At 36.8% G+C, this 24,788-nt stretch overlaps 2 protein-coding genes and 1 pseudogene across 16 annotated transcripts in view; 1 reads left to right on the forward strand and 2 right to left on the reverse strand.

The window, feature by feature from the left end:
* Pcm1 (pericentriolar material 1) overlaps window positions 1–4,958 on the forward strand; it is a 93,347-nt gene extending 88,389 nt beyond the window's left edge. For all 13 annotated transcript variants that reach the window (XM_046425944.2, XM_058573122.1, XM_046425943.2 and 10 more), the window contains 3 exons: window positions 829–921; window positions 1,010–1,124; window positions 2,877–4,958. In XM_046425944.2, the coding sequence (XP_046281900.1) occupies window positions 829–921; window positions 1,010–1,124; window positions 2,877–2,902 (234 nt within the window). In that variant the 3' untranslated portion in view covers window positions 2,903–4,958. The remainder of the gene's footprint in view (window positions 1–828; window positions 922–1,009; window positions 1,125–2,876) is intronic.
* The window catches only part of Asah1 (N-acylsphingosine amidohydrolase 1), a 68,799-nt gene that overhangs the window by 9,124 nt on the left and 34,887 nt on the right, over window positions 1–24,788 (reverse strand). For 2 of the 3 annotated variants that reach the window (XM_046425975.2, XM_046425976.2), the window contains 4 exons: window positions 24,154–24,285; window positions 23,923–24,046; window positions 23,376–23,432; window positions 20,952–22,008 (listed from right to left, as the gene is read on the reverse strand). In XM_046425975.2, coding sequence (XP_046281931.1) covers window positions 21,919–22,008; window positions 23,376–23,432; window positions 23,923–24,046; window positions 24,154–24,285 — 403 coding nt within the window. In that variant the 3' untranslated portion in view covers window positions 20,952–21,918. Of the gene's footprint in view, window positions 1–20,951; window positions 22,009–23,375; window positions 23,433–23,922; window positions 24,047–24,153; window positions 24,286–24,788 lie in introns of those variants that run through there. The other variant, XM_058573127.1, reaches the window with a different exon arrangement.
* LOC131423468 (protein FAM104A-like) lies at window positions 4,594–17,387 on the reverse strand (annotated as a pseudogene).

The raw sequence follows: 24,788 nt of genomic DNA on the forward strand, positions 1-24,788 counted from the left end.
GTGCAAGAAAGTAAATGGTTAAATTCATGGTCTATAAAGAATAACCTAATGACTATAAAATAAATTGTAAAGGGTCAGGAGTGGTGAAGCATGCCTGTAATCCCAGTGATTTAGGAGGCTGAGGTGGGAGGATCACAAGTTCAAGGCCAAATAGCAAGGGTTAGAGATGTAGTAATTTGTACCTCTGGTTTCAATCTCTGGTACCAAAAGAAAAAAAAGAAGGAAGGTATATTAGATTGCTCTGCTATCATATAAGTATAAAATGAATCTGAAAAAGAGTCGGTGGGTAGACTTGCAGGAAAAGGAAAAGCATATGGTTTCTATTTAGTTACTAGTTCATAGAAAATTATGCTATTTAAAATTAGAAGGGAAAGGCAAAAACAGTTTGAGATGATCACAAAGGTAAATTATTAAATTCATATTTTCATCAAACCTTGATGGAGTCAGTGTATTGAAAACTTTGTAAGTATTTACTAATATTCTGCTTGATATAGTACTGATGCATTCGGTAGACATATTAAGAAACAAGTCATTTTTCTAATTAGTTTAGCCCGATCTATAATTACTAATACATCTTTCTTCAGTCTATGTAAATCAGCTTTTGAACAAACATATCTCAACAGTATGTTCACAGCTACAGATGTGCAAACCTTCTAATGAACTCTAGGTTTCTGATATATTCATATAAGTATGGATACAGGAGAAAATCATAGAATTCCTGATATGTATTTACATATAAGAATGCATTTATTTCTTAGGATGGATGACAGATGTAGAGTAAGAGATAAAATGCTTTCGTTTTCAAGATAAATATAATTTATCTTACAGGAAGCAGAATCTGGTAACATAAGTCAAAAGTCTGATGAAGAAGATTTTGTGAAAGTTGAGGATTTACCACTTAAACTGACAATATATTCAGAGGTATTTTCTTGTCTTTAATCAAATTTGTCTTTATATAATACAGATATTGTTGAGATGAAAAATTTTATTTTTAATCTTCATTCTAAAGGCAGATCTAAGGAAGAAAATGGTAGAAGAAGAACAGAAGAATCATTTATCTGGTGAAATATGTGAAATGCAGACTGAAGAATTAGTTGGAAATTCTCAGACACTAAAAGAACCTGGTAAGTTTCATCAATTTTATTTATTTGTTTGTTTGTTTGGTGCTAGAGATCAAACCCCAGGGCTTTGTGCATGTGAGGAAACCAACTGAGCTATATATCTACTCATCAGTTTTAATTTTATATTGAAAATTTTTTGATCATGATACTACCATTTGAATTTTTTATTTTTTTAGTGTGGTACTAGCTTCTGGGAGATTTAAGTCTAATGTTAAAGGGGAGGTATTCTGTAAAAACTTTAGTTTAGCTACTTAATTTATAAAACAGTATTCTCCTTTAATTATCAGATCATTTTTTCATCTTTCAAATTTTCAGTTTTAGCAAATTTATGCAAGTACATGGTTCAAAGAAAGGTGTAAAAAGTTAATGATAAATAGCAAACACCCACTTCTTTTCATTATTGGTTTTCTTCCCTATAATAAATGTGTATTTAGACATTTTCCCTCCCCCTCAGTGTTTGTAGTTTTTTTTCTTCTGTTTTTCATCTTTGTTATTTTAAATATATATATGTATGTATATATACATATGTATGTATATATATTAAATATATTTGCCAGACATGGAGACACAACACTTGTAATCCCAGAAACTTTAGCAGCTGAGGCAGAAAAATTGCAGGTTCAAGGCTAGCCTAAGCAATCTCATAAGACCCTATCTCAAAATTAAAAAAAAAAAAAGAAAGAAAAAGAAAGGACTGGGAATGTATCTTAGTTTAAAGTGCTTATGGGTTTGGTACCAAAATAAATAAGCCAACAACTTTCCTTGTTTTATCAACTTGGGTGATTTTCATTCTTTTCTCTTTACTTTTTTGATTAAGTATTCTTACATTGTTAAGGTTATTAAAATAAATACACATTTTGTTTTTGTAACTCTAATAAATTTTATATACTTTAACTGAAGTTGATTTTATATAACTCATTGCAGAGGCAAGTGATGGTCCCAGATTTACACTTTTGTTATTCTCCATCAATTCATCAATTGGTTCAAATCACACGATTTAAAAAAAAAAAAAAAATCTGCAAATGGGGAAGAGAAGGGAGACCATTCAGATATGAAATCTTCAGTTAACGTCCCAGTTTTTGGCTGAGTTTTCTCTGCCTGTTTTAGTACATGGCAACTATCCCAGCTGCACAGTATGGGAACAATTGGACAGTACCCCATCCGCTTTGGACATTCTGATAATTTGTTGGTGTGTCCTAGTCTCTGATTTCTTTTTGGCGGGGGGTGGGGGGGGGTGGGGGGGGTGGGGGGGGCGATGCGTGCCGGGAATTGAAATCGGGAGCACTTGACCATTGAGCCACATCCTGTTTTGTATTTTATTTAGAGACAGGGTCTTACTGAGTTACTTAACTTAGCATCTCACTTTTGCTGAGGCTGGCTTAGAATTCTTGATCCTCCTGCCTCAGCCTCCCAAACCACTGGGATTACAGGCAAGCACCACTGTACCCAGCTTCTGATTTCTTACTGTCAGCTTTGTTGTTGTTGTTGTTGGCCTAAATTTAATTCTTTTTATATAGTTATTTTCTTTTCTTCTGTTAGTTTATCTGCTCAGTATGCCATCATAAAATAGAAATCCTCGCCTGTTCTTTTTTACTGTGTGTGTTATCAGGGAACTGGAGCTAAATTAGGATTCCCTTTGTAATATTTTATTCTAAAAGCTGTAATGGAAGAAAACTATTAAAAATAAACTTTAGTAACTAATGTGTTAATTCACTAAATAATTTATAAGGCATTAATTATTGTTCTGTTTTTCAGAAATAGTGGGAGCCCAGAGTGTATGAGATGTCTTCAGAGACTCATCTAACTCTGTTTATAAAGTCATCGCATATATGAAAATGACCCTAAATAAACATTGTTATGATCTGTATAAAATGTAAATTAGTTTGACACTGCATTTTTGGTAGGTGTGCTAATTTCTGCCCATGGCAGTTTAAAACATCAGAAACTGAATTTTGGACAGATTTAAGCCTTGGTATATACTGTGGCTGTTCTTTGTTTTTTGTTTTTTCTCTTTTATGGTCTTGATTTTCTTCTCATTGTGATGTTTGGTAACGTTAAATTTAAAATGTAGTTTTAAATAAAGTTTGAACTTATCTGTAAAATATTTTTTGGAAATTATGTTGAATTCTCTACAGCAAATTGCTGTTCTAGGTAATAGGAGGCAATTGAGAGAGAGCAATGGCTCAGAATTAGAGAAATATATTATTTATAAAGCCCAGCCATTGGGCCAGTCTTCCACATACGCCAGTGTTTCTGCTATTGGATATAGTTAATATTCTTTAAATACCTGCAGGTCCTATTCCTCTATATAAACAAAGCAGGACTAGGGCAGCAGGTCAGTCATAATATGGTTCCCTATCATTCACAGATCCTAGGTTTGATCCCCAGCAACACACACACACACACACACACACACACACACACACACGAAGAAAAGGAAGGAAGAATAGGACAGATTATAAATGTATCCAGGATATCTGTGAAATTATCATAGAATATATGTTAGTAATCTATTCAAATTGCATAAGTTTAGAATATATGTGCTTACTACCTAGAACTTAAATACTTATCTATTAGATGAATATTTTCCAGAATTGCAACTCCTATCTATATTGCCTCAATCTGGATTTTAAAGTTAGTATTTCTGCACAGTCAGTAATCTTCTGGTTAATTTTAAATGAAAAACCAAATATTTTCAAGTAGGGATACATAAAACTAAATTTATGTAATACAACATTAAGATTCTTGTCTTTTGAGATAATAATTTAAGACAAAAATCTAGTGGTTGATTCTGTGTGTAGTAAGAAACAGGTTCACAGGTGAAGTATTAAGAAAATCTATGTGACTTCTTTATCACTAAGTAAGCCAAGTTTTAAATGGTGATTTATTGTTTTATCCCATACTTGCCATAGACACAGAGATGTCAAAAGATCCAGTTAATCTTATAGATTCTTCCTTGAGTAAAATATGAAGAATATGAGGAATTAATTCTTTGTTCCAAGTAGTCTTTAAATCATTACCAGTGGTCTAAAATACTTCATAATAAAAGAATTAGCTTGGTATTCCTTTAAAATTCTTACTTGCTTGATATCTTAGTATCAAATTAATCTGTAACATCTAACAAAGGAACACTAATTGAGAATTTCCCTATAAGGAAATTTACTCTGTTTATGTTTAATTTGAATTGTGTAAGACATATCTCCAATTTTATAAGACCTATATGGAAAACTATCAGTTCAGAGTCAGGATTCTTATCCAGTTGTACTGACTTAAGGGCAATTGGAACAATAAATTACTTTATATGTATATTCAGATTCTGTATTTTCTTGACTCTAATCAGGAAAGGAGAAAAACTTCATTTTGGTTCTCAAGCCAAGCCTTACATATTGCAGCTGTCTTTCTATGTCTGCATGCATATTAAGGACAGAGAGAGCAGAAGAACTTTCTGCTATCACCGTGGTACCTGTGAACCTTATCAAACTATCTTTTGTTATAGCTCCTAATCAATCGGGTGTTTTTTTTTTTTCTATTTTAGTAGGTGTTTTAGTTTTTAAATACCCAGGCTTGAGAGCAGATAAGTTGTTTATTGTTTTCCCTAGCATACTATTGGTAAAGGTTTAGGCATTTATTATTCCTCTTTGTCTGAAAATTTAAATTAAAACTTTGGTTGGAGATAGAGGGGGGAAATGTCAAATGAGTGTGAGAGAACCCTGTGCAGGTTGAAATAATGCCTAAAATGATGAGCTAGCCAGTCTGTGGAGATACTCTTTGTATTTTGTAACATTCACTTTGGGTAAATGCTTTTTCACTGTTAATAAATGTAAATCCTACATACAACCCTGAATTGCATTTTTATTTACATTGACACACTCATGTATGCTTTAGAGTTTATTGCAGAACCGGCTTATTTGACAATGTTTAATGTAGAAAAAGAAACAAAAATCAGGACATAAAAAATGACACACTGACTAGCCAGAAAGATTTATTCAGCTTGAGACCACTGGTTTCACAATGAGCATATGCTTTATTTCTTAGTTAACATTTATTTTACATACTATTTTAAGAATGTAAATGTCGGATATGATATATAAATAATTCAGTGTGGCCAAAGGAGGAAATGAGTATGAGATTTAGAAGGAAGAAGCTTTTTATGCTCATAGGTCCCAGTGAAGGTGTTGGCACATGCCAGTCAGGAGGCAGAAGACAGGAGCCAAGGGAAAACCTAGCTTAATTACCTTTCTGGGGAGAAACATAGCAAGGAAGAGAACCCAAGAAAGAAATAATTGGTTCATCTGGACTTGGTGAATAACAGTTTAGAACTGGCTAATTCCATAATTCCCTTGGAGTTATTGCATATTGCAGCTATCTTTCTCAGAATGCATATTAAAGATGAGGCAATGTGTGAACTATATTTCCCTTCTGTGTAGAATTTAGAGTTCAGACTATAGGAATGTACTCATTTTCTGGTACCTTGATCAGGGATCGTATTAAACAGGGAAAATACTGGCTTGTGTGTGGGAGTTCCATAAGATGGTTGAGGCTGGGCTGGGGATATATCTAAGTTGGTAGTGTACTTGCCTCACATGCACAAGGCCCTGGGTTCAATCCCCAGCACCACCAAAAAACTAAAATAAAGGTGGTTGAAGCTATAGACCATCAGAGTGCTTGGTTTGCATATCAAAGATGTGCTCCTGGCCTAGAGGAGAGCTTGACCCTTTGGGCCTGGTCTCTCTCTGATCAGCAAGCTTTTAAAGTTGTCAAAACAATAAAATCGGGAAATAGCACAATCAATACATAACACTTTGTGAACTTTCTCATATTTACTCAAAAATTGACTTATTTCTTGTCCAGCTTACTTTACTATATAAACACTTCATCTGTCAAGAAGATAGGGAGTCTGGATTTCACTGTATATTTCACAAATAAGATTGCACAGTCAGCTTGACTGGAAGAGCAAGCATTTCCTGTTGTGGTTCTTATGCAACTCTGATTGTTACTCTAACATTCCCTGTCTTTACATGTCTGGTTTCCACCTCAGACTCATTTCATGTTTAGGTTTATTTTTCATTTCAAGTAATCTTTTTTTTTGTGGGGGGGTGTTTTATATGGTATTAATATAAGGATAATTTTATTTCCCTCTTACATAAAAGTTCAGATAGCACCATTTGTTGAAAAAAAAAAACCTGTCCTTTCCCTATTATCATTTTTGTGGAAATTGATTATATATGTGACTATCTGGAGTCTTTATGTTCCATTGAATTATATATCTAAAATCATTATCTTGACTACTATAGCTTTGTAGTAAAAATCTGGAAATTAAGTCGTCTAAGTATTTGTTCTCAAAAATATTTGGCTATTCTATGTCCTTTGCAATTTTGAATTTCCAATTTTAGGACCAGCTTGCTAATTTTTACAAACCAGAAACCTGCTGGGATTTTTATTGGAATTGCATTGAATATTTAGATCAGTTTGAAGGAAATGGAATTGTAAACAGTATTGAGTTTTCCAGTTCGTGAACATTGTATGTGTTCATTTAGGTCTTTTGAGTCTATAGAAATTTAGTTGGACAGTATTTTTTCTCTTAGCAATGGATAATGTCCATTCATTATTTTTTGGCCTGCATATATTTTTTTCATGGAAACTAGATACTCTTTACTAGTTAATTGAAATAAAAAATTGAAGATCCTGCATTTTTTAAAAGCCCTTTACATAAAGTAGAACTTATAATTGAGTGATCAGTATCAATTGGACACACTATGGATGCAACACAGATGAGATTTCCTCACACCACTTCCTTGATATTGATTTGATACCCTCCTTCAAAAAAAATCCTATAAAGTGCTTCAAAGCTCCTTTGAAATTGCAATAGTGCAGTAAAACCACAAGTGTATGTTATTTCAAATATAGAGTAAAAAGCCAATAGGCATTTTTTGTGTGCAATTTATTTAAAACAAATCATAAGTTGAAATATCAAATCTGCACAAGGCTGTCCCTTCATAGAAGCCAAGAAACTGTCCACGCATCAGGTCGGAGGCCATCCTGGGTGCTGTAGGCTGTGAAAGTGGGCTTCATCATCAGGGTCTGGCTGATGTGGAAATAAGGACCTTGCCACAGCGCAGACTGCTGGCCATGGGCTGAGGGGTTTTAGGGCTGGATCCGGGCATGACCTGGTTTAAGCCGCTCTCTGGCCCCTTGGCCCTGTGAGGAATGTTGGTGCTACTGCTGCTGCTGCTCCCGCTACTGTCACTGCTCGGACTCGTGTCCTAGGAATCTTGAAAGATAGGGTTTCTACTACTCCTTTTGGTCTGTGGGGGCAGAGGGGAGATGGTTATCTGCTTCATCACCATTCCTTCTTTTCCTGGGGTAGAGGCGCTAGCTCATGGCAGCTGGTGGAGGGGAGCCAGGCGTTATAGAGGGCGTTGTGTTCTGGCGGCCGCCACGCCCATCCCCTCTGCTGCCCTGCCTTCTGGTGGACGCTGCAAGCTGTGAGAACCCTTCCCACCCTTCCATCCGGCAGTACCCTGGCCTACATTTTTTTTTTTTAAGCGAGAAGTCTGCTGGCATTATTATTCTCTGTGCAATGTATCTGACTGCTTTTAAGCTTGGCTCTTTAAAAAAAAAAAAATTATATGTTGATCGACTTTTATTTATTTATGTGCAGTGCTGGGAATTGAACCCACTGCCTCACACATGCCAAGCAAGCGCTCTACCACTGAGCCACAACCCCAGCCCTAAGCTTGGCTCTTGAGCTATGGGTTTCTAGTTTCTGTCAAATTTGCTTCACACACTCTGGTAATTCTTTATCTCATCCTTTTTCTTTTCTCCCTATATTTACCATCTAAAACTATTACACCTGTGTCCCCTCATTAACAATTAAAATCCATGTCTGACTTGTTCAGCATGGTATCCCCAGCAACCAAACAGGACCTGTTATAGGGTTGGTGCTTGGTATTTGTCAACTTTGTGACATTGCCTGCCTACAACATTCATTCACCACTTGAGTAATAACTGTGGTGACCTAATATTTTTACTTTGACTATTCACAACATTCTAGCATTACTGATTCCAGTGTCAGATACTGATAGGTTAAAACGGGAAAAAATTAGGTAGATTTTTCCAAATGTTGTAGAAGACAGGTATAATTATGAAATCACCACCACTATTAACATCTAGCTTAAGGAAAACAAAAACAACTTGATGTCAACTCTATAGAGCAATTGGAATTCCTCTCTACCTACTACCTCTAACCTTAGCAACAGCTTTTGACCTGGAAAATAGATTCCTTGCCCTTGGTATTTTCCTATTATTAAGGAGTTTGGTTGAATAGGACAGAGGATAAAGAAGAGCAGTATCAGTGTGTGCCTATGTTCTCTTCTATCTGTAGACAACATAAAATGGGTACTCATTTGATCAATATGATAAATAAAATGCCTGCAATATTATCAAAGTATTAAACCACAAATGTTTGCCTATATTTTTGAACAAACATTTACTTTCAGTGCTATTTCTTACTCGCTGCTTTTCACCATTTCTTTAGGTTTTTTTGGCGGTCGGGAGTGTAGTCAGAAATTTTGCACCAAATTTCCAGTGACATTGTGTCTATTTGCAACAAGGTTTAAGTAGGACATTAGTTATCTGTTAAGCCCTTGGAAAGTTGTCTCTGTCTTTGTCAGTTATGAAGACATTTTTAAGAAAAACACTATTCAATCAGAAAATAAGGCCTGTCCAGGAGAAATTCTACAAAGAAGTTTGGGTAGAGGAAAACATTAATTAAAAGTCTTATCTTTGTATATGGTTACTGAAGGCTTGTAAGATACTAGCTGCCAGTACCTCTGACAGCTGCTTTCCAACAGGCTGTTTTAGAACTACATCTGTTACTGGAAAGTATGTCAAGTGATACAGTATCAAGTTTATTTGTAAAAATAAAGGTAGTACAGAAGGATGATGACCGAAAACTAAAAACAAAATCACATCATAATTTAGAACAAAAATGGAATGAAAAGTATCAATATTATATCCCTATATGATGTACCCGTCATTGGTTTAAGGACTCCAATTTTAAAAGCACTCATTCAGTCAAGTAGGAGAACCAAGAAAAGTGTGGGGCCTGGAAAGCAAGGTTGAAAGTGTTTCAAGGAAAAGGATCAAATGTACTAATTGGATAATTAAGAACTGAGAATTGACTGAGAGTTTAGAATTATTATGGTCACTGATAATCTTGACAAGTGTAATTGTCTCACAGTGGTAGAGTGAAAATATGATCAGAGTAGCCTTAACTGGTTTTAAGAAAGAATGGGAGCCAGGCATTGTGGTACATGCCTGTAATCCCAGAAACTCGGGAGGCTGAGGCAGGAGGATTGCAAGTTCAAACCCAGCCTCAGCAACTCAGCAAGACTCTGTCTCTAATAAGATACTTTAAAAAGGGCTGGGAGGGGCTTGGGCTGTAGCTCAGCAGTAGAGTGCTTGCCTCACACCTGTGAAGCACTGGTTTGATCCTCAGCACTACATAAAAATAAAGATATTGTATACATCTTTAAAAGGGGGGGGGGGTGCTGGGAATGTGGCTCAGTGGTTAAGCTCCCCTGGGTTCAATCCCTGGAATAATAATAATAATAATAATAATAATAATAATAATAATTGGGGCGTGGTGGTACATGACTGTAATCCCAGCAGCTCTGGAGGCTGAGGCAGGATCGCAAGTTCAAAGCCAGCCTCAACAACTTACACTCCAAGCAAGATAGTGAGAACCCTGTCTCAGAATAAAAAGTAAAAACCACTGGGATGTGGCTCAGTGGTTAAAGTGTCCCTAGGCTTAATCCAGATATCAATCAATCAATCAATCAATCAATCAATAGGAGAGGTATTGGAGATAATTCAAAGTGAATGAAAAAGGATGAGTGCTTTTAGATTGATCATGCTTATAAAGCATTGTCAAAGCTAGATAAGAGCGATATGAAAAGATAAATGTCCTTTGGTACTGTTTTGTAATTTTTATTATAGAGGTCTTTTACCTCCTCAGATTTATTCATAGGTCATTCATTCATTTGTACTGGGTCAAGTTTATTCATTAGCAAAATGAATTTGCCAGTGTGTTTAGATTTATCCTATTTGGAGATGGGTTAGTATTAGAATCATCTATTAAATGAGATACATTTACACATTGAAAGAGAAAAAACATATGATCATGTCAATTAAAAAAGCTAAAAGAACTAAAAGGGAATTCTTAATTTGAGAAATGATTTCTTTTGAAACTTGCTACCAACATTTGTAATGATGAATAATTAGGTATATCCTTTTTTTTTTTTTTTTTTGGTACCAGGGATTGAACCCTGGAGCACTCATTTGAGCCACAGCACCAGCCCTTTTTTGTACTTTATTTAGAGACAGGGTCTTACTGAGTTGCTTAGGGCCTCACTAAATCACTGAGGCTGAGTTTGAACTCTCGATCCTCCTGTCTCAGCTTCCCAAGCCACTGGTATTACAGATGTGAACTACCACACCTGGCCACATCCCTTTTGGAATGAAGAGAAAGAAGTTCATGACCATAATCATAATTATAACTTCTAATTCATATTGTACTATAGATTTTACCCAGTATTCTAAGACAAGAATGTAAGGAAAGAAGCCCAAACTACAAATAGAATACCTTGCAATTCACCTGCAACCAAGGAACACTTAATTGAGGCTTTATTAGTAAACCAGTTCTGGCTCTTCTGGGGGAAAACCAATACTTTTCTAGGAACACAAAAATGATTTTAACAGCTTCTATAAACAGAGACAAGAGAATTCTTTCCTGTTTCAAATAGCTATAGACTATCTTCAAACTTTTGGGATCTACCAACTCTAGCAGCCCTTGCCTGAGACAATGATCTAGTTGATTAATTAATTTAATTTTTTTTTTTTTGTAGTGCTAGCAATTGGAACCAAGGCCAAGCACACTGAGCTACCTCCCAGCCCTTTTCACTTTTTGATTTTGAAGCAGGGTCTCAGTTGCTGAGACTGGCCTCAAACTTGTGATCCTTCTGCCTTAGCCTCCTGAATTGCTGGGATTATAGGAATGTGCCACCTGAAATTTTAATGATATTAATTCTTCTCATCCAAGAATATGTGAGGTCTTTCTGTCTTCCAGCATCTTTTCCAATGTCCTTTTGTACTGTTTTGTAATTTTTATTATAGATGTCTTTTACCTCCTTGGTTAGATTTATTCCTAGTTCATTCCATTCATTCATTTGTACTGGGGAATTAATCCAGGGGTGCTCTGCCACTGAGCTACAGCCCCAACCCTTTTTAAAATTTATATTAATATATTGAGACAGGGTTTAAGTTACTGAGATTGGCCTTGAATTTGTGATTCTCCTGCCTCACGCTCCTGGGTTGATGGAATGACAGTGTGTACTACTGAGCCTAGCTATTTATTTATATTTGAGGCTAGTATGAATGGAATTGTTTTACTGATTTACTTTTCAGTGAGTATATTAGTATATAGAGAAGTTACTGATTTTTGCTGACTTTGTATCCTACTATTTTGCTGAATTTTATCAGTTCTAGAAGTTTTCTAGTGAAGGTTTTTGGGTCTCCTAATCACAGATTCATATTAAATGTAAATAGTCTCTTCTTCCTTGTTCATATCCCTTTTATTCCCTTCTCTTGCCTAATTTACCTGTCTAAAACTTTCTGTGAAAGTACTGTATTGAATAGGATTGGTGGATGACCTTGTCTTATTCCTGATTTTAGAAGAAATCCTTTCAGTTTTTCTGATATACATGGCTGATCATTTTTTATTGGATGCTAGACATTGTGTAATTGGATACTGGATATTTTTAAAATTCCTATAAATATTCTTTTGTTTTTGTATCTAAATTACTTGGAAACACACTGATCCTTTCAGGTCTTGTTTTTATTTTATATTTTGTTATGCAGGAGCAGAGCAGTGTAGCCTATATCTAATAATTTCCCCATTACCAAGACTAAATTTTTTTTTAGTTCTCTACCTAATGTTCCTATGAAATGTGAAGTTTTCCACTCAGGCTGGCAGAAAGAGGAGCTGTTCCCAAATCCTTATTAGTTAAAAGAAAGATTGCTTCTTCTCATTTTAGGAGTAGTTCCTTCCCCAGGTTTAGGCAATTCTCTTGGATGCACAAACTAATCAGTAATATAGGACTGAACAGAGTCCTCTGAAGATCACATTTCTCTCTCTCTGAAGTTCTCTCCTCTCTAGTACTCTGCCCTGTGATTTTTGCTACTCCAAGCTCCATCTCTTCAACTCAGGGATACGACATGCTTGATGTTCCCTTCTGCTCAAAAGCATGCAAATTCTGCAAGCAGTAATGTGGGTCAATAATCTACTGACCTTTCCATCTTCCAGACGTCTCATATCCAATGTCTCGAAAATCTTTCATATATTTTGTCTAGTTTTCCTATTATTTTCCTATTATAGTTTTCCTATTATAATTCCTATTATTATTTCTATTATAATGGAATTTTATAATTCTATTATAATAGAAATTAGTTTTCCTATTATCAGGCGGAGGGGTGAACCTGGGTTTTTGCTTGTTCATTTTGCCTGGGAGCATACGTAGTGATGACAGTGATGACATTTTGTTGCCAATATATATTTTGTTGAATTGTGGTAGGGACAGACAAGGCAAGGCACCGAAGATAATAGGAAACAGTTCTATTTGGCTGCAGCCAGGTTCAGAGGGCTGAGCTTTTGCTGTAATCAATCAATCCCCGGAGCCCCGAGTTCAGGTAGTTTCAGGACTTTACATCCAGCATGTAAGAGGAGGGGCTCAGAAGTTCACAGTCTGCTGAAGTTCACATAAAAGCAGCTTTTTCTTTCACTGTTTGGGCAGGTTAACCCTCCAGAGTGAAGCGTCATAGTTGCAGGCAACTGATTCCAGCTTAGAGGGACTCTAGTGGCTTGGACCATAGAACAACTGCCATGAGATTTTTCCACTTAATATGGGAGTAACAATCCCTTTTTTTTTCTTTTTGGTGGCAATGGGGATTGAACCCAGGTGCACTCTACCACTGAGTCACTTCCCCAGCCTTTTCTATTTTGAAATGGGGTCTTGCTAAGTTTCCCAGGGTGACCTCAAACTTTGAATCTTTCTACAATACAGGGGTACATTACTGTGCCCTGCTCATAATCCTTTTTTGCTCCCCTTTCCGATTTTCTAGATGTGGAGGGTCCACTTTGTAGTTTCTTCTACTTCAGTTGCCCTGACCCAGGCACCTGTGCATTAGTACTTGTAATGGACCCTTTGTCAAATTAGAGTTGTCAGTCCCATCTCCCCAGGAATGTCTTTGCAGAAGGCTCCAGAGATTCCATGAGAATAAATCTAGCAATGGGTATAGGGCAATTGTACTGTCTTGCTCTTACAAATATATTTATTGATATCATACCTTCATCAGGTTTGATAATATTTATCTTTTCTGAGTATCTAGAGGGGAAGGCACTATCCCCTGTATCTGGGAGCTTACAATGATTCAGAAATTTGGAAGGTACTTCAGGAGTACCCTACAAAGTAAACGTGGACCTAACCACATCTATTCTTTATATCTGCTGTCTAGTCTATACTTTCACAAGTATACACAAAGGACATTCACTGTGCACTAATTGTAGCTGCAAAACTACCCATCAGTGTACTTTAGAATCCTTTAAAGCATTTCAAAAGGGTGATGGAGCAGTGTACTTTAGAATCCTTCAAAGCATTTCAAAAGGGTGTGGTACGTGTCTGTAGTCTCAGCTACTCAGAAGGCTGACACAGAAAGATCACTTGAGCCCATGAGTTCAAAACCAGATTGGGGAACATAGCGAGAACCCAGCTCAAAAAAAAAAAAAAAAAAAAAAGTGATGAAAATATATAAATAGTGACATGGAAAGAGTTTCCTACTACTATGTGAAAAACAAAAATGAGCACAGAACAGGACATGGATTTCGGACAGGGTTCATCTTTGGAGAGGAGAATCGGGGAGGGTGAAATAAAGGGAGAGGTTTTTATTTTTTTTTTAATTTAAACAAAATTTTAGCAAGAGGCTTAAATTAATGTATTGTTTATATACATATATATTTCTTTAAAATTTTTAAGATAACCTAGACCATTGGTTCCTGAGTGATTTCACCTGACAGGTAGCTCAAAAGTATAACTGACCTAACTAGACGGATCAGATGCAGACTTAAAGTCAAGTCAAACAAACAAAATCTCTTATTTTGTAGCACATGGCTCACAACACGACTTTATTAGTGAAATTTAAAAATCAGTATTAAATAATATTTGTAGCTATACCTAAGACAAACTTAAAAAAGAAAACACAACTTGTAAATAAATAAATTTGTCTTAACCTTACTTGGTAAAAACTTGCAATTTCCCATTTTTCACTTGCTTGAGTGCTCTATGTTGATGAGTCTATAAAATATTGTCCACTGTGCTACCTGAGTTTTAAATTCATTTTAATTTGAAGGAGAAAAAAGGTGGTTTTGTAGAAAAACTAATTGTCAAAAATAAAAATATAAAGAATCATTTCAGAAAAACATAAACTTGTATTTTATAATTTATAAGTACCTTGGCAAGTCTGCAAAATTTAAAATGTTACTTTAAAATTTTACTTTACAGTACTTTACACAAAATGATGCACCAAATAACAGTTGCTTTGGTCATGATTCTAATGAACCACTTCAAAATGTTATCAGCTATTCTTTATAGTTTTAATGCTAGGTTTGTCATTGTAAGCAGCCAAGTCAAAAAAATAAAAGCAAGGAAGTTACTAAGCATCTGTATTTAGCCCCAGGTAGTCCATCAGTTATATGATTATATTAATAAACAATGAGAATTGCAGTCTCAGGGGACCTGGGGTTGTGGCTCAGTGATAGAGTGCTTGCCTAGCATGTGTGAGGCACTGGGTTCAATTCTCAGCACCACATATAAATAAATAAAATAAAGATCCATCAATATCTAAAACAAAAAAATTTTAAAGAACCACAGTCTCCTTTCCTAAACAACCAATTATGAAAATGAAAAAATAATCCATCATATTAGCTCTTAGCATGCTGACAGCTTAAGGAGATGATACAAAAACATTTTTAGTACCATTCGATTATTTGGGGGCATGGCCGAATTTCCAAATGGAGGAGAATAAGTCAAAATATAAAATTTTGTTTGGCCTATAAGAGTATCATTCAGTTCATATTAATATGATTTAGATTCTCAAGTTCATTTAGTTGAACAGCCAGACATCAAAGGCTATCAATTTGTATATTCCTTTGTCTTTGGCAGCCCTAAAAATTTTGCAGACATCTAAGATTTTTCATTGTGCCTCAGTTTCTTTGCATATTAAATACAGGAAAGCTAAATGGCCGAGTTCATACCAGGACAAGTCTCTTAACTTCATCTCCCCATAAAGGACATCATCATTCATTGGCAATGAGCTTTATAACTTAAAAATTACACTATAAAATTTTAAGTTAATTTTAACTTAGTTTTTGTTTTGTTTTGGTACCTGTGATTGAACTCAGGGGCACTTAAACACTGAGCCACATTCCCAGCCCTTTTTTGTATTTTATTTAGAGGCAGGGTCTCACTGAGTTGCTTAGGGCTTCACTAAGTTGCTGAGGCTGGCTTTGAACTCTCGATCCTACTGTCTCAGCCTCCAGAGCTGCTAGTATTATAAGCTGGTATTAAATAGGCACCACCTATTTATATAGGCACCACTACACCCAGCCTTAGTTTTAATAAAATTTAAAACTGCCAATTAACATTCAGAAACAAATATAATACTGAAATTGATTTTCTATTTTTAATATGCAATAAACTTAATTCTCCAATGACAGAGCCAGTACAATGAGTGAGGCTTGCAAGTTAATACTTTTTCTCAGTAAGATGAAAAGCCTTATTCCATTCAGCAATATGGTCCATTGTACCTGAGTACACATGTGAAAAATAGAAGTTATTATTGGTGCCAGGTTATCTTTCCTTGGTCATTGCTCTCTGACACAATGAGATTTCACTCACCTTCACACCTGGGGCACGCATGGCCTTGTGGTTGACTCCTATCTCTCATCACTATATTTTGAAATAGTGCTACCGACGCAGTCTCATTATTTCTTCACGTGGGAAGATTTGGAATTATTTAGCCCACTGGACTACTGTACAGCACAACCGGAACTTATCATTGCTTTCCTGGGATTCAAATAGGGTTGACACTCAAATCGGGTACTCCATGTTTTTAAAATCTATGTGTGTGTGTATACATTATATATATGTAAACAAATTTATGTATATTATACATATATAAAAATAACATCATTTTCAGTCAACAGGACATTTTTGGAAGCATCCAAACTAGCTCCTTATGACTGCTCTAGCAATGCATTTGCCTTCTGCCAAGTAGAGCGATATCCGTGTTAAGTACTAGCAATGGAAATTTTGATCAGATTTTCCCATGCAACTGTGCGAATGATAAAACACTACGACAGTTCTGGCACGTCCAACCACACCTGGGTGTTGACTGCTACTGAATTGCCTACAAACTTGAGATGAGGTAGAGTTTGAATCTAGATCCCTAAAGCTAGAAGCAGGCACACATAGAAAAGGACAGTGTGCATCAGACATGCTGAGGTAAACTGGAGGGGACATGGAGCTTGATGAACACCTCATTACATTCCTTTATAATAAATAATTATGAAATTATAAATTATAAACAAAAATAGAGGGAATATACGTATCCCATATCAGATATTTAAGGGTACAGAACTTTTAAAAAAATATTTCAATTGGTGCATTATAATAGTGGGATTCATTATGCCACATTCATACATGTACATAATTTGATCAATCTCATTCCCCAGGACCTCCCCTCCCGTCTTACCATCCACCTACCCTACTCTTTTGATCTAAAGGTACAGAACTTTGAACAAAAAAAATTTTTTTTTAGATGGACACAATACCTTTGTTTTATTTATTTAGTTTACATGGTGCTGAGGATCAAACCCAGTGCCTCACACATGCTAGGCAATCTCTGTACCACTGAGCTACAACCCCAGCCCAAGTCATTTGTCTTTTAAACTATTTAAAATTTTTTTTTTAAATCTGTTCTACTTAGTTGTACATGACAGCAGAATGCATTTCAATTCATCATAAACAGAGTGCAACATTTCAATTCTCTGGTTGTACATGGTATAGAGATGCACTATTTGTGCAATCATACATGTACCTAGGGTACTGATGTCCATTTCATTCCACCATCTTTCCTATTTTCATAACTCCTTCCCACCCTCCCCTTTGCCCAATCCAAAGTTCCTCCATTCTCCCCATGCACCCCCCATAATAGATCAGCATCCACTAATCAGAGAAAACATTTGGCCTAACTTTGAACACATTTTAATAGCCTACTTTATATTTGAAATTGCTACAAATTCTTGATCAAAACTTTGTGATAATCTCATCAAATTTTTAAAAATCTTTCAGGATCAATTTTGTATGCATAATTGGGTGATGGAATTTATAGAAGTTGAATTTATAGAAGTTGAATTTATATTTAAAGACTAATAGCTCTTTTTATTCTTTCACTGATAAATGTAATATTAAAAACCCATCCAAAATATTCTTATAAATATTCCAAAATAACCACATTGTACTTTGCAAAAAGCACATTAGGACAGTCAGGGCTGCCAGCTTAGGTGCCTCAAATTGGCCTGTCAGCCACAAAGGTCCAGAGTGCTGCCTGGAGCTGAATCCACCAGGAACCCACACTGCCTCTGTGCCTCCCCAGCATCTGCATGGTGCTGTATGCTGGGCTCCAGGTCCCTGGAATGTGAACTTCTCCAGCTAGAGCATGGGCTCGTGTCCATTAGACAATGAGATCTGCAGAAAGCCAGGTGCTACATACCATACATTGGTCTCGCTCAGCCTTTCTAGCAGAGCAGCAGTATCTGGATGTTATTGTTATCAGTGAAGACCAGGGACACCAAGACAGGTTTGGGTCCTGGTGGAAAAAAATGGGGTCTAAGTGGCTAGATATCTTTTTGGGGATTTGAAATAGGTAAAACCCAGCTGGCCCAGGCTGCTCCTGGTCTGCAGGGCTGGTGATCTGCATCAACTTGCTTCATGCCTTCCCCCCTTCTCCAGTCTGGTGATACCCCAGAGAGATGCAGTCTATCCCACTATGCTTGTGCCTCTACACCAAGGAGCTCTGGAGGAGATAGATGCCATGGGAGGACCCTGGATGAAGGTATCATAGGACACATTGGTAGCCCAATAGGGCAGCGCTACCAAGAATGGAGGATCTGAGATCTTACCCTGCTTGTAAACTAACCAGCTGGCCTGCCACAGCTTCATGGATGCTGGCAGGCTCCTGGGACTTTACTACTATGGGAACACCAGGCAGCATGGGCTTGAGATCATATCAGCTCCACTCGCCCTGCAAGTCCCCCAAGGAGGTAACATGGAAGAACAGGCCAAGTGGATGTTGCACACTGGATGATCTATGCCATAGCTAAGAAAACTCCAGAAATATAAGAGGAGCTGCTCTACTAGCCAGCCTGTCCCACCTATTCCCTGCAGGAAGACAATAGTCTTAATTATTCTAGTAAGAAAACCAATCTGTTCTCTGCCTAGACAAACACCTTGAAAAGATAGTCTGGGATAAAAGCTGCCACAAGATAGGCAGAAATGCCATGGAAAATTGCTCAACACAGCGATCTCCCCTGTGGCACCTGGGTGGGAAACTGCTTTCCCAATGTAAGAGGGAGGGAGTCCCTTAGGCAAAAGAACTGATTTCATGTGGGCTAACAACTCTCCAGAAGTTGCAGCCACTAGTCCTGTTGGGTTAATGTAGCTGTAGTTAACAGCTACACCTCCCTAGGCCTGTTGACAAGACCAGTGCCCAGTATGTAGTAGTCCAGGGCCTGCTGGCCACGTCTGACACATAATGCTAAGCTGGCAAATATTTTGTAAATTTACACCAATTAACAAAACTTATCCCTCACACTCTGGAGGACTAACTTCAGTAACCACCTGAGCTTTTCCATTCAGCAATTAAAAAAATTCAGAACTGCCCTTTTTTAAGAAATATTTTTTTTAGTTGTAGATGGACACAATACCTTTATTTATTTATTTATTTTTAATGTGGTGCTGAGGATCGAACCCAGTGCCTCACACGCAAGGCGCACCCTTTACCACTGAGCCACAACCCCAGCCCAGAACTGCTCTTTTTAATGGAGTGTTGGCTCGTAACCACAAAAAGGAGAGGTTCTTTGATTCCCCACAAGCTGAACACAATTTAGACTTGGGGTAGTGAAAAGACAAATAACCTGTTAGATGAATACACTGGAACCAATTCTTAGCCCCAAAGGTTTCTAATCCCTATGGAAAAGTTTTGAAGAGAACCCAAGTGATGCACACTCAGCACCATGGCTTGGGGCACTCCACTCCAGTGGGGGTCTCTCTCCCACGGCACAACTACTTGTGATCAGGTTCTGTATGAGAGTGTCAATGTAATAGCCAAGGGCTGGACAGACCTGGCTCAGTTCTAGCCCTCACCCTGATATTAATGCAGCTTTGAGCAACTCATTTCACTTCATCACTAGCAAGTTGGACTTCAAATACTTTGGGGGCTTGTTGAGAAAACTAAAGAAGCTAAAGCTCATGTAAAGCTGTCCCTAGGAGAAGCCCTGGTACACACACAGTTCTGGGCAAGTAGTAGCTATTATTAAGGTGAGTTATCCTGGAGCTACATGTATGAAGGAATGTAGTATGAGTCACCCCTGTTTTAAATCATACTCCTAAAACTAGGCTGGTAAATTCTAGGTTTGGCTCCAACCTGAACCTTAATTTTATCCAGTTTTTCTAATGCATATGCTTAATGTCCATGGCTACTAAGTTCTGACCTCTGAAAATTAAAATTGCACTGACTTCTGTTCAGGGGAAACTGTGGTAAGCATTTTGTTAAACATCCTCCCAGGTATCCTTTTGTACTCCACATGTTAGTTAGTTATGCATAAATACCTACAGAAAGCATAACATATACAGGCTTAGAGTTTAGAGAGTATTTTGTAAACACTGTACCACTGAACCATACTACTAAAAATTTTAATGCCAGGTATTTCCTCTAAACTCTTGGACTTATTCCCAAAGAATCAGTCTGAAATGATTGGTTTAAAATGCATATCAAAGGCTACTACATTAAAAACAGACATCAAGTTTGCCTCACTTCATTCTTTTTTTTTTTTTTTTTTAATATCTATTTATTTATTTATTTTAGTTTTCGGCGGACACAACATCTTTGTTTGTATGTGGTGCTGAGGATCGAACCCGGGCCGCATGCATGCCAGGTGAGTGCGCTACCGCTTGAGCCACATCCCCAGCCCCTCACTTCATTCTTAAAAGAGGATCAACATTTGAAGCAAAGTTTTTTTTTTCCTTTCCATTAATAGAATCCTAGTTTAACACAAATCCTCTTGTACTTCCTCTTGATTTTCTAAATAATCCTGGAACTGCTATTGTTCTGTGGAAGCACCTGCTGTCTGGGGGAAGAGCTGCCTCTGGACACCTGCACACTAGATTGATACTATGGAGTTAAGCGGAGGTAAGTATTAATCATGTAAGACTGTGACCATTTAGTCATATGTTTAATAACCCACTTACATAACCCTTGTAATTTAAGTCAGATATTATGTTCATCTTGTATTTCTTGATAATGACCCCCACCCCAAACCAACATGTACATGTACACCCAGTCTGCATGCATGACTGCTGACTGACACTACTTCCAGTGACTATATACTGAGCATCATGATGCAACTGAGATTATAAAAAAATGAAGTGGACACAGTTTTGCACAAATGGCATATATTTCACAGTTAATTGTGAAAGTTAGGAAGATTAACAATTTTTATTAGCTCTTTTCACAAACATTAATTTTTGAAAATATTTTAATAACTTTACTAAAACTTAAAAAACACATTGATCGGAAGAACAAACAAAAAACTTGTTTACTAAATGAATGATACTAATGAGAATTTAAAATAATGAATTTGTTTCTTATTTTCAAGTCTTTGACATGTTTATGAATTCACAGAATCTGGGACTCAGTTTTTGAAGTTAGCAACTTCCTGGGGTTACTAGGAGGTAGTGTGATTATGAAAAAGGGAACATTTCTTTATATAAAAGACTGCCTTGCAAACTGATTACTTCAGGAATCCCAAAAAGTACTATTTACAGAGTCAAAGGTCACTTATTGCCCATTAAAAGAAATACTGAATGTTTGTCTCATCCCCCCAATCAAATGTAGTGAAATTGCTGTCGCAAACAGCAAACGCAATTGATTTTAATAGTAGTTGTTAGAACCAGAAGGAAAATACTGCTACACAGAAAAATATACAAATATGTAGATAAAAGTGAAAAACCGAATAATGTGAAGTGTTTACTTTTACATTATTCATATTCACACAAGAATTTGGGATTAAATGCCCACAGAGAATCTTGAATTATTCCATGGAGCTGGGTCCTACAATGGCTTAATTGCTTATCCCCATCCCCAAATGTCCAAGTGAAATGAAACTGGGTAAATTCTAGCTGTTTTACTTCACTTGAATTTACCCTAAAACAAGAAGAATCAATGATTATGGCAAAAATATTCTGTTAATCATAAACATACTGAGAAGGATAAGCTCATGACTCAAAGAGAACCTGCCTTCAATCTTAGTCTTTGAAAGGAGACAACATGGCTGCAGGGGTCAGCTGTTTGCACCCTGTATCTTCATATCTTGGAAAGCAAATTCTGTGGCCCAGATGTGTGCTCACCAGCCTATACAGGGGTCTGGGCAATCCCGAAGGTAAGTTTCATAATGACCTTTGGTAACGTCAATCAAAGTTGTGAATACTGTCAGCTGAAAGAAAAGTTATTTTACATTAAGGATATTTTCAATTCAAAAATGTTCTGACATGTTAGCATTTCTGTCCCTAAGGAATTTGTTTAATATTAAATAACTTTATAAAGCAATTAACATATAATTATGTTATTACACAGTAATATAGCATGTTAATATTATATCCTAATTAAATAATTAAAGCAAGCAACCAACATCAATAGAACCATTATTCCAGGTCATGAATATTAATTAGTAGGCTTGGGAGAATCTCCGGTTCTTTACAAGATCTTATTCCTAAGCAGTACACTGCTTTGGTACCAAAACTCCAGATTCACTTGGCCCTCCTCAATGTATAAGTGGCAGTCATACAAACCCTGGAAATATACTGCAGAGTATGAACAGTTTAACATTGGCCATCCTTATCTTCAAAGCATTTCAAATACAATGGGGAAAGTACAGGCACATATTCAAAGTACCAAGCATACACCCAAGCCCACACAGCAGGCCATGTGTCTCAGGAAACCACACTGTGAGCTCATGTGAATCTGATGCAGGCAAAATGAGAAGCACAGCAGGGTCAGGGAGCTCAAGGAAGGCTTCCTGCAGGAGCCAGGTTTTAAGCCAAATGCTGAAGGATAAGAGGCACTTGTTTGGGCAGAGGTAATGGAGGCATGTTTATTTTAGGGAGAGGTGGGCAAAGGACCAGTGAAATAGGAGAAAGAACAAAAGGATCATGTACTTTTGTTTTTTCTTTGCTTTGTTTTTGCAGCACTATACCCAGGGCCTTGCACATTCTAGCAAGTGCTCTCTCACTGGGCTACATTCCCTGCCGGAGAAAGAACGCGTGGGATGGTCATGTATAGAACACAAAAGGAATGATTCTAACAAACTGGATGGCTAGCAAACTTGTTATTTTTTTCATTTACGCGTGGGGGGAAAGTAATGTGATAAAGTTCAGGGGAAACAAAACTCCACCAGGACACACAGCTCAGTCTGAAAATGGACTTCAGACTTACTTTTGTCAAATTTTAGGTGCTAGTTGTAGATTTTACCAGAAGACTTATGACAGGAAAAAGTCATTTATTTACCTGACATTTCAGTTAGGTCTAGCACCTAACTGAAATGTGCTAGACCTAACTTAAATGTCAGGTAAATAAAGCTGGAAACAATACTCATGGCCAATTTGAATACTAAGCCACAATGATGAACTTCTTTAGCATATTCCAAAAGTTATGCTTACAGCCATATAAATGATGTCTTTTAAAAATCAACCATAAGCCGAACATAACTTCTAGGCTCGAAGTGATCCAAGATAAAGGGAAGATAAAGTATAAGCCCATATTCTTTCCCTAGAAGTAATTATATATATATATATTTTAAAATACCTTGTTGAGGACAGGCTTTGTTGACAGGACATCATATAAGGTCGCAAAGGAGAGATTCTAGGACATAAGAACAGTTTTTGTTCAGCAAGTTAAACACAGAACCACATACAAACAGAGATGTCGTGTCCGCCGAAAAAAAACTAAACAATAAATATTAAACACAGGTGTTGATCAGCAGCATTCTATCCACACAAATGGGTCAATAGAAACCAAGTGATTCTTCACTCAGCCTCCCTCAAGGGACTTACCTTGGGGGTCACTGCTAGAAACAGAAGTGACAGTTATAATATACTGCTTTTTTTTCTTCTTTCTTCCTCCCCTTTTAAAATTCTTCCCTGTTTTTTATTTAACTTCACAGAATGGTATCCAGCATTAGGGTAAGACAGGAAAAGTACAGCAAAATGTTGTTCTTTTAAGTTAAAATAACAAAACAAAAACTGAGTGGGGACCATCCAGAGATACTGAATAATACAAGACCAAAGAAAAACGCCATAACTAAGATAATCCTTAATGGAGACAGTTTCTATCCATGGCAATGCAAACATACCTCCTGTGTTGTGAGGTTCAGACACATCTTCGTAGGAGTTCTGCGGTCATCAAGGAAGAAGGGGCTTTTCCATCGGTCATAATTCGTCTGTACCACATACCATCTACCATTCTTAGGATCAAGTCTAGAAACAAAAAGAGAGATTCTCTCTTAGGCTTCATGCCTTAAACTTGTACATATGTCAATCTAGGCTTTGGTTTCTACATATTTTGCTTTAAGAAAGGTACTTACTCATATACATCCAAAGAGTCTTTTCTTTCTCGTGTAATCACACAACCTTCCCCAGACTGGTTACCTCCCAGGATAAAGTACGCTGGGGCCAATAACTTGGTCTTGGTCAGTATATTCTTGGCTTCTTCATAACTAAATAGAAACATTTTTTAAAATCAGGAAACATCTTTAGTTGACTTGGAATGGAAATATTTGAGTTCTGTGAAAACTTAGGGAACTAACAAATGTAGAAGGAACATGTTTTTTAAAACAGGATGGTAAGCAGTGGTTCTGGGAAGGAATGATCTCTCTACATGGTAAAATGCTGAATTGGGAAGTTTGAAAGGTCCCTTTAATTTGCAGGAGAAATGAAATGGCCTCCAGAGATCACCCTACAGCCTTACCATCTCTGCCTTTGATTCAGCACCAGAAGGCAGGGAAATGGTGTTATAATTACAATATAGAAATAGGGAATAAAAAGAAATCTTGAAAGTTAGGACTATTAAAAATTGGAGTGAAGTATCAAAAACGACTACTAACTCACTCCCTATAAACTATTAAAAATAGGATCAATGCTCATTTACTCTAAGTCATGAGGTTGCAATATGGGCTGAAGATAAGGCAGTTCTGCTATTATAAAATTTCTGCACCACAGG

Source organism: Marmota monax, unplaced genomic scaffold (genome assembly GCF_021218885.2).
Source record: "Marmota monax isolate L192 unplaced genomic scaffold, Marmota_monax_Labrador192_F-V1.1 WCK01_AAM20220418_F8-fsc00197, whole genome shotgun sequence".
Taxonomy (NCBI): domain Eukaryota; kingdom Metazoa; phylum Chordata; class Mammalia; order Rodentia; family Sciuridae; genus Marmota; species Marmota monax.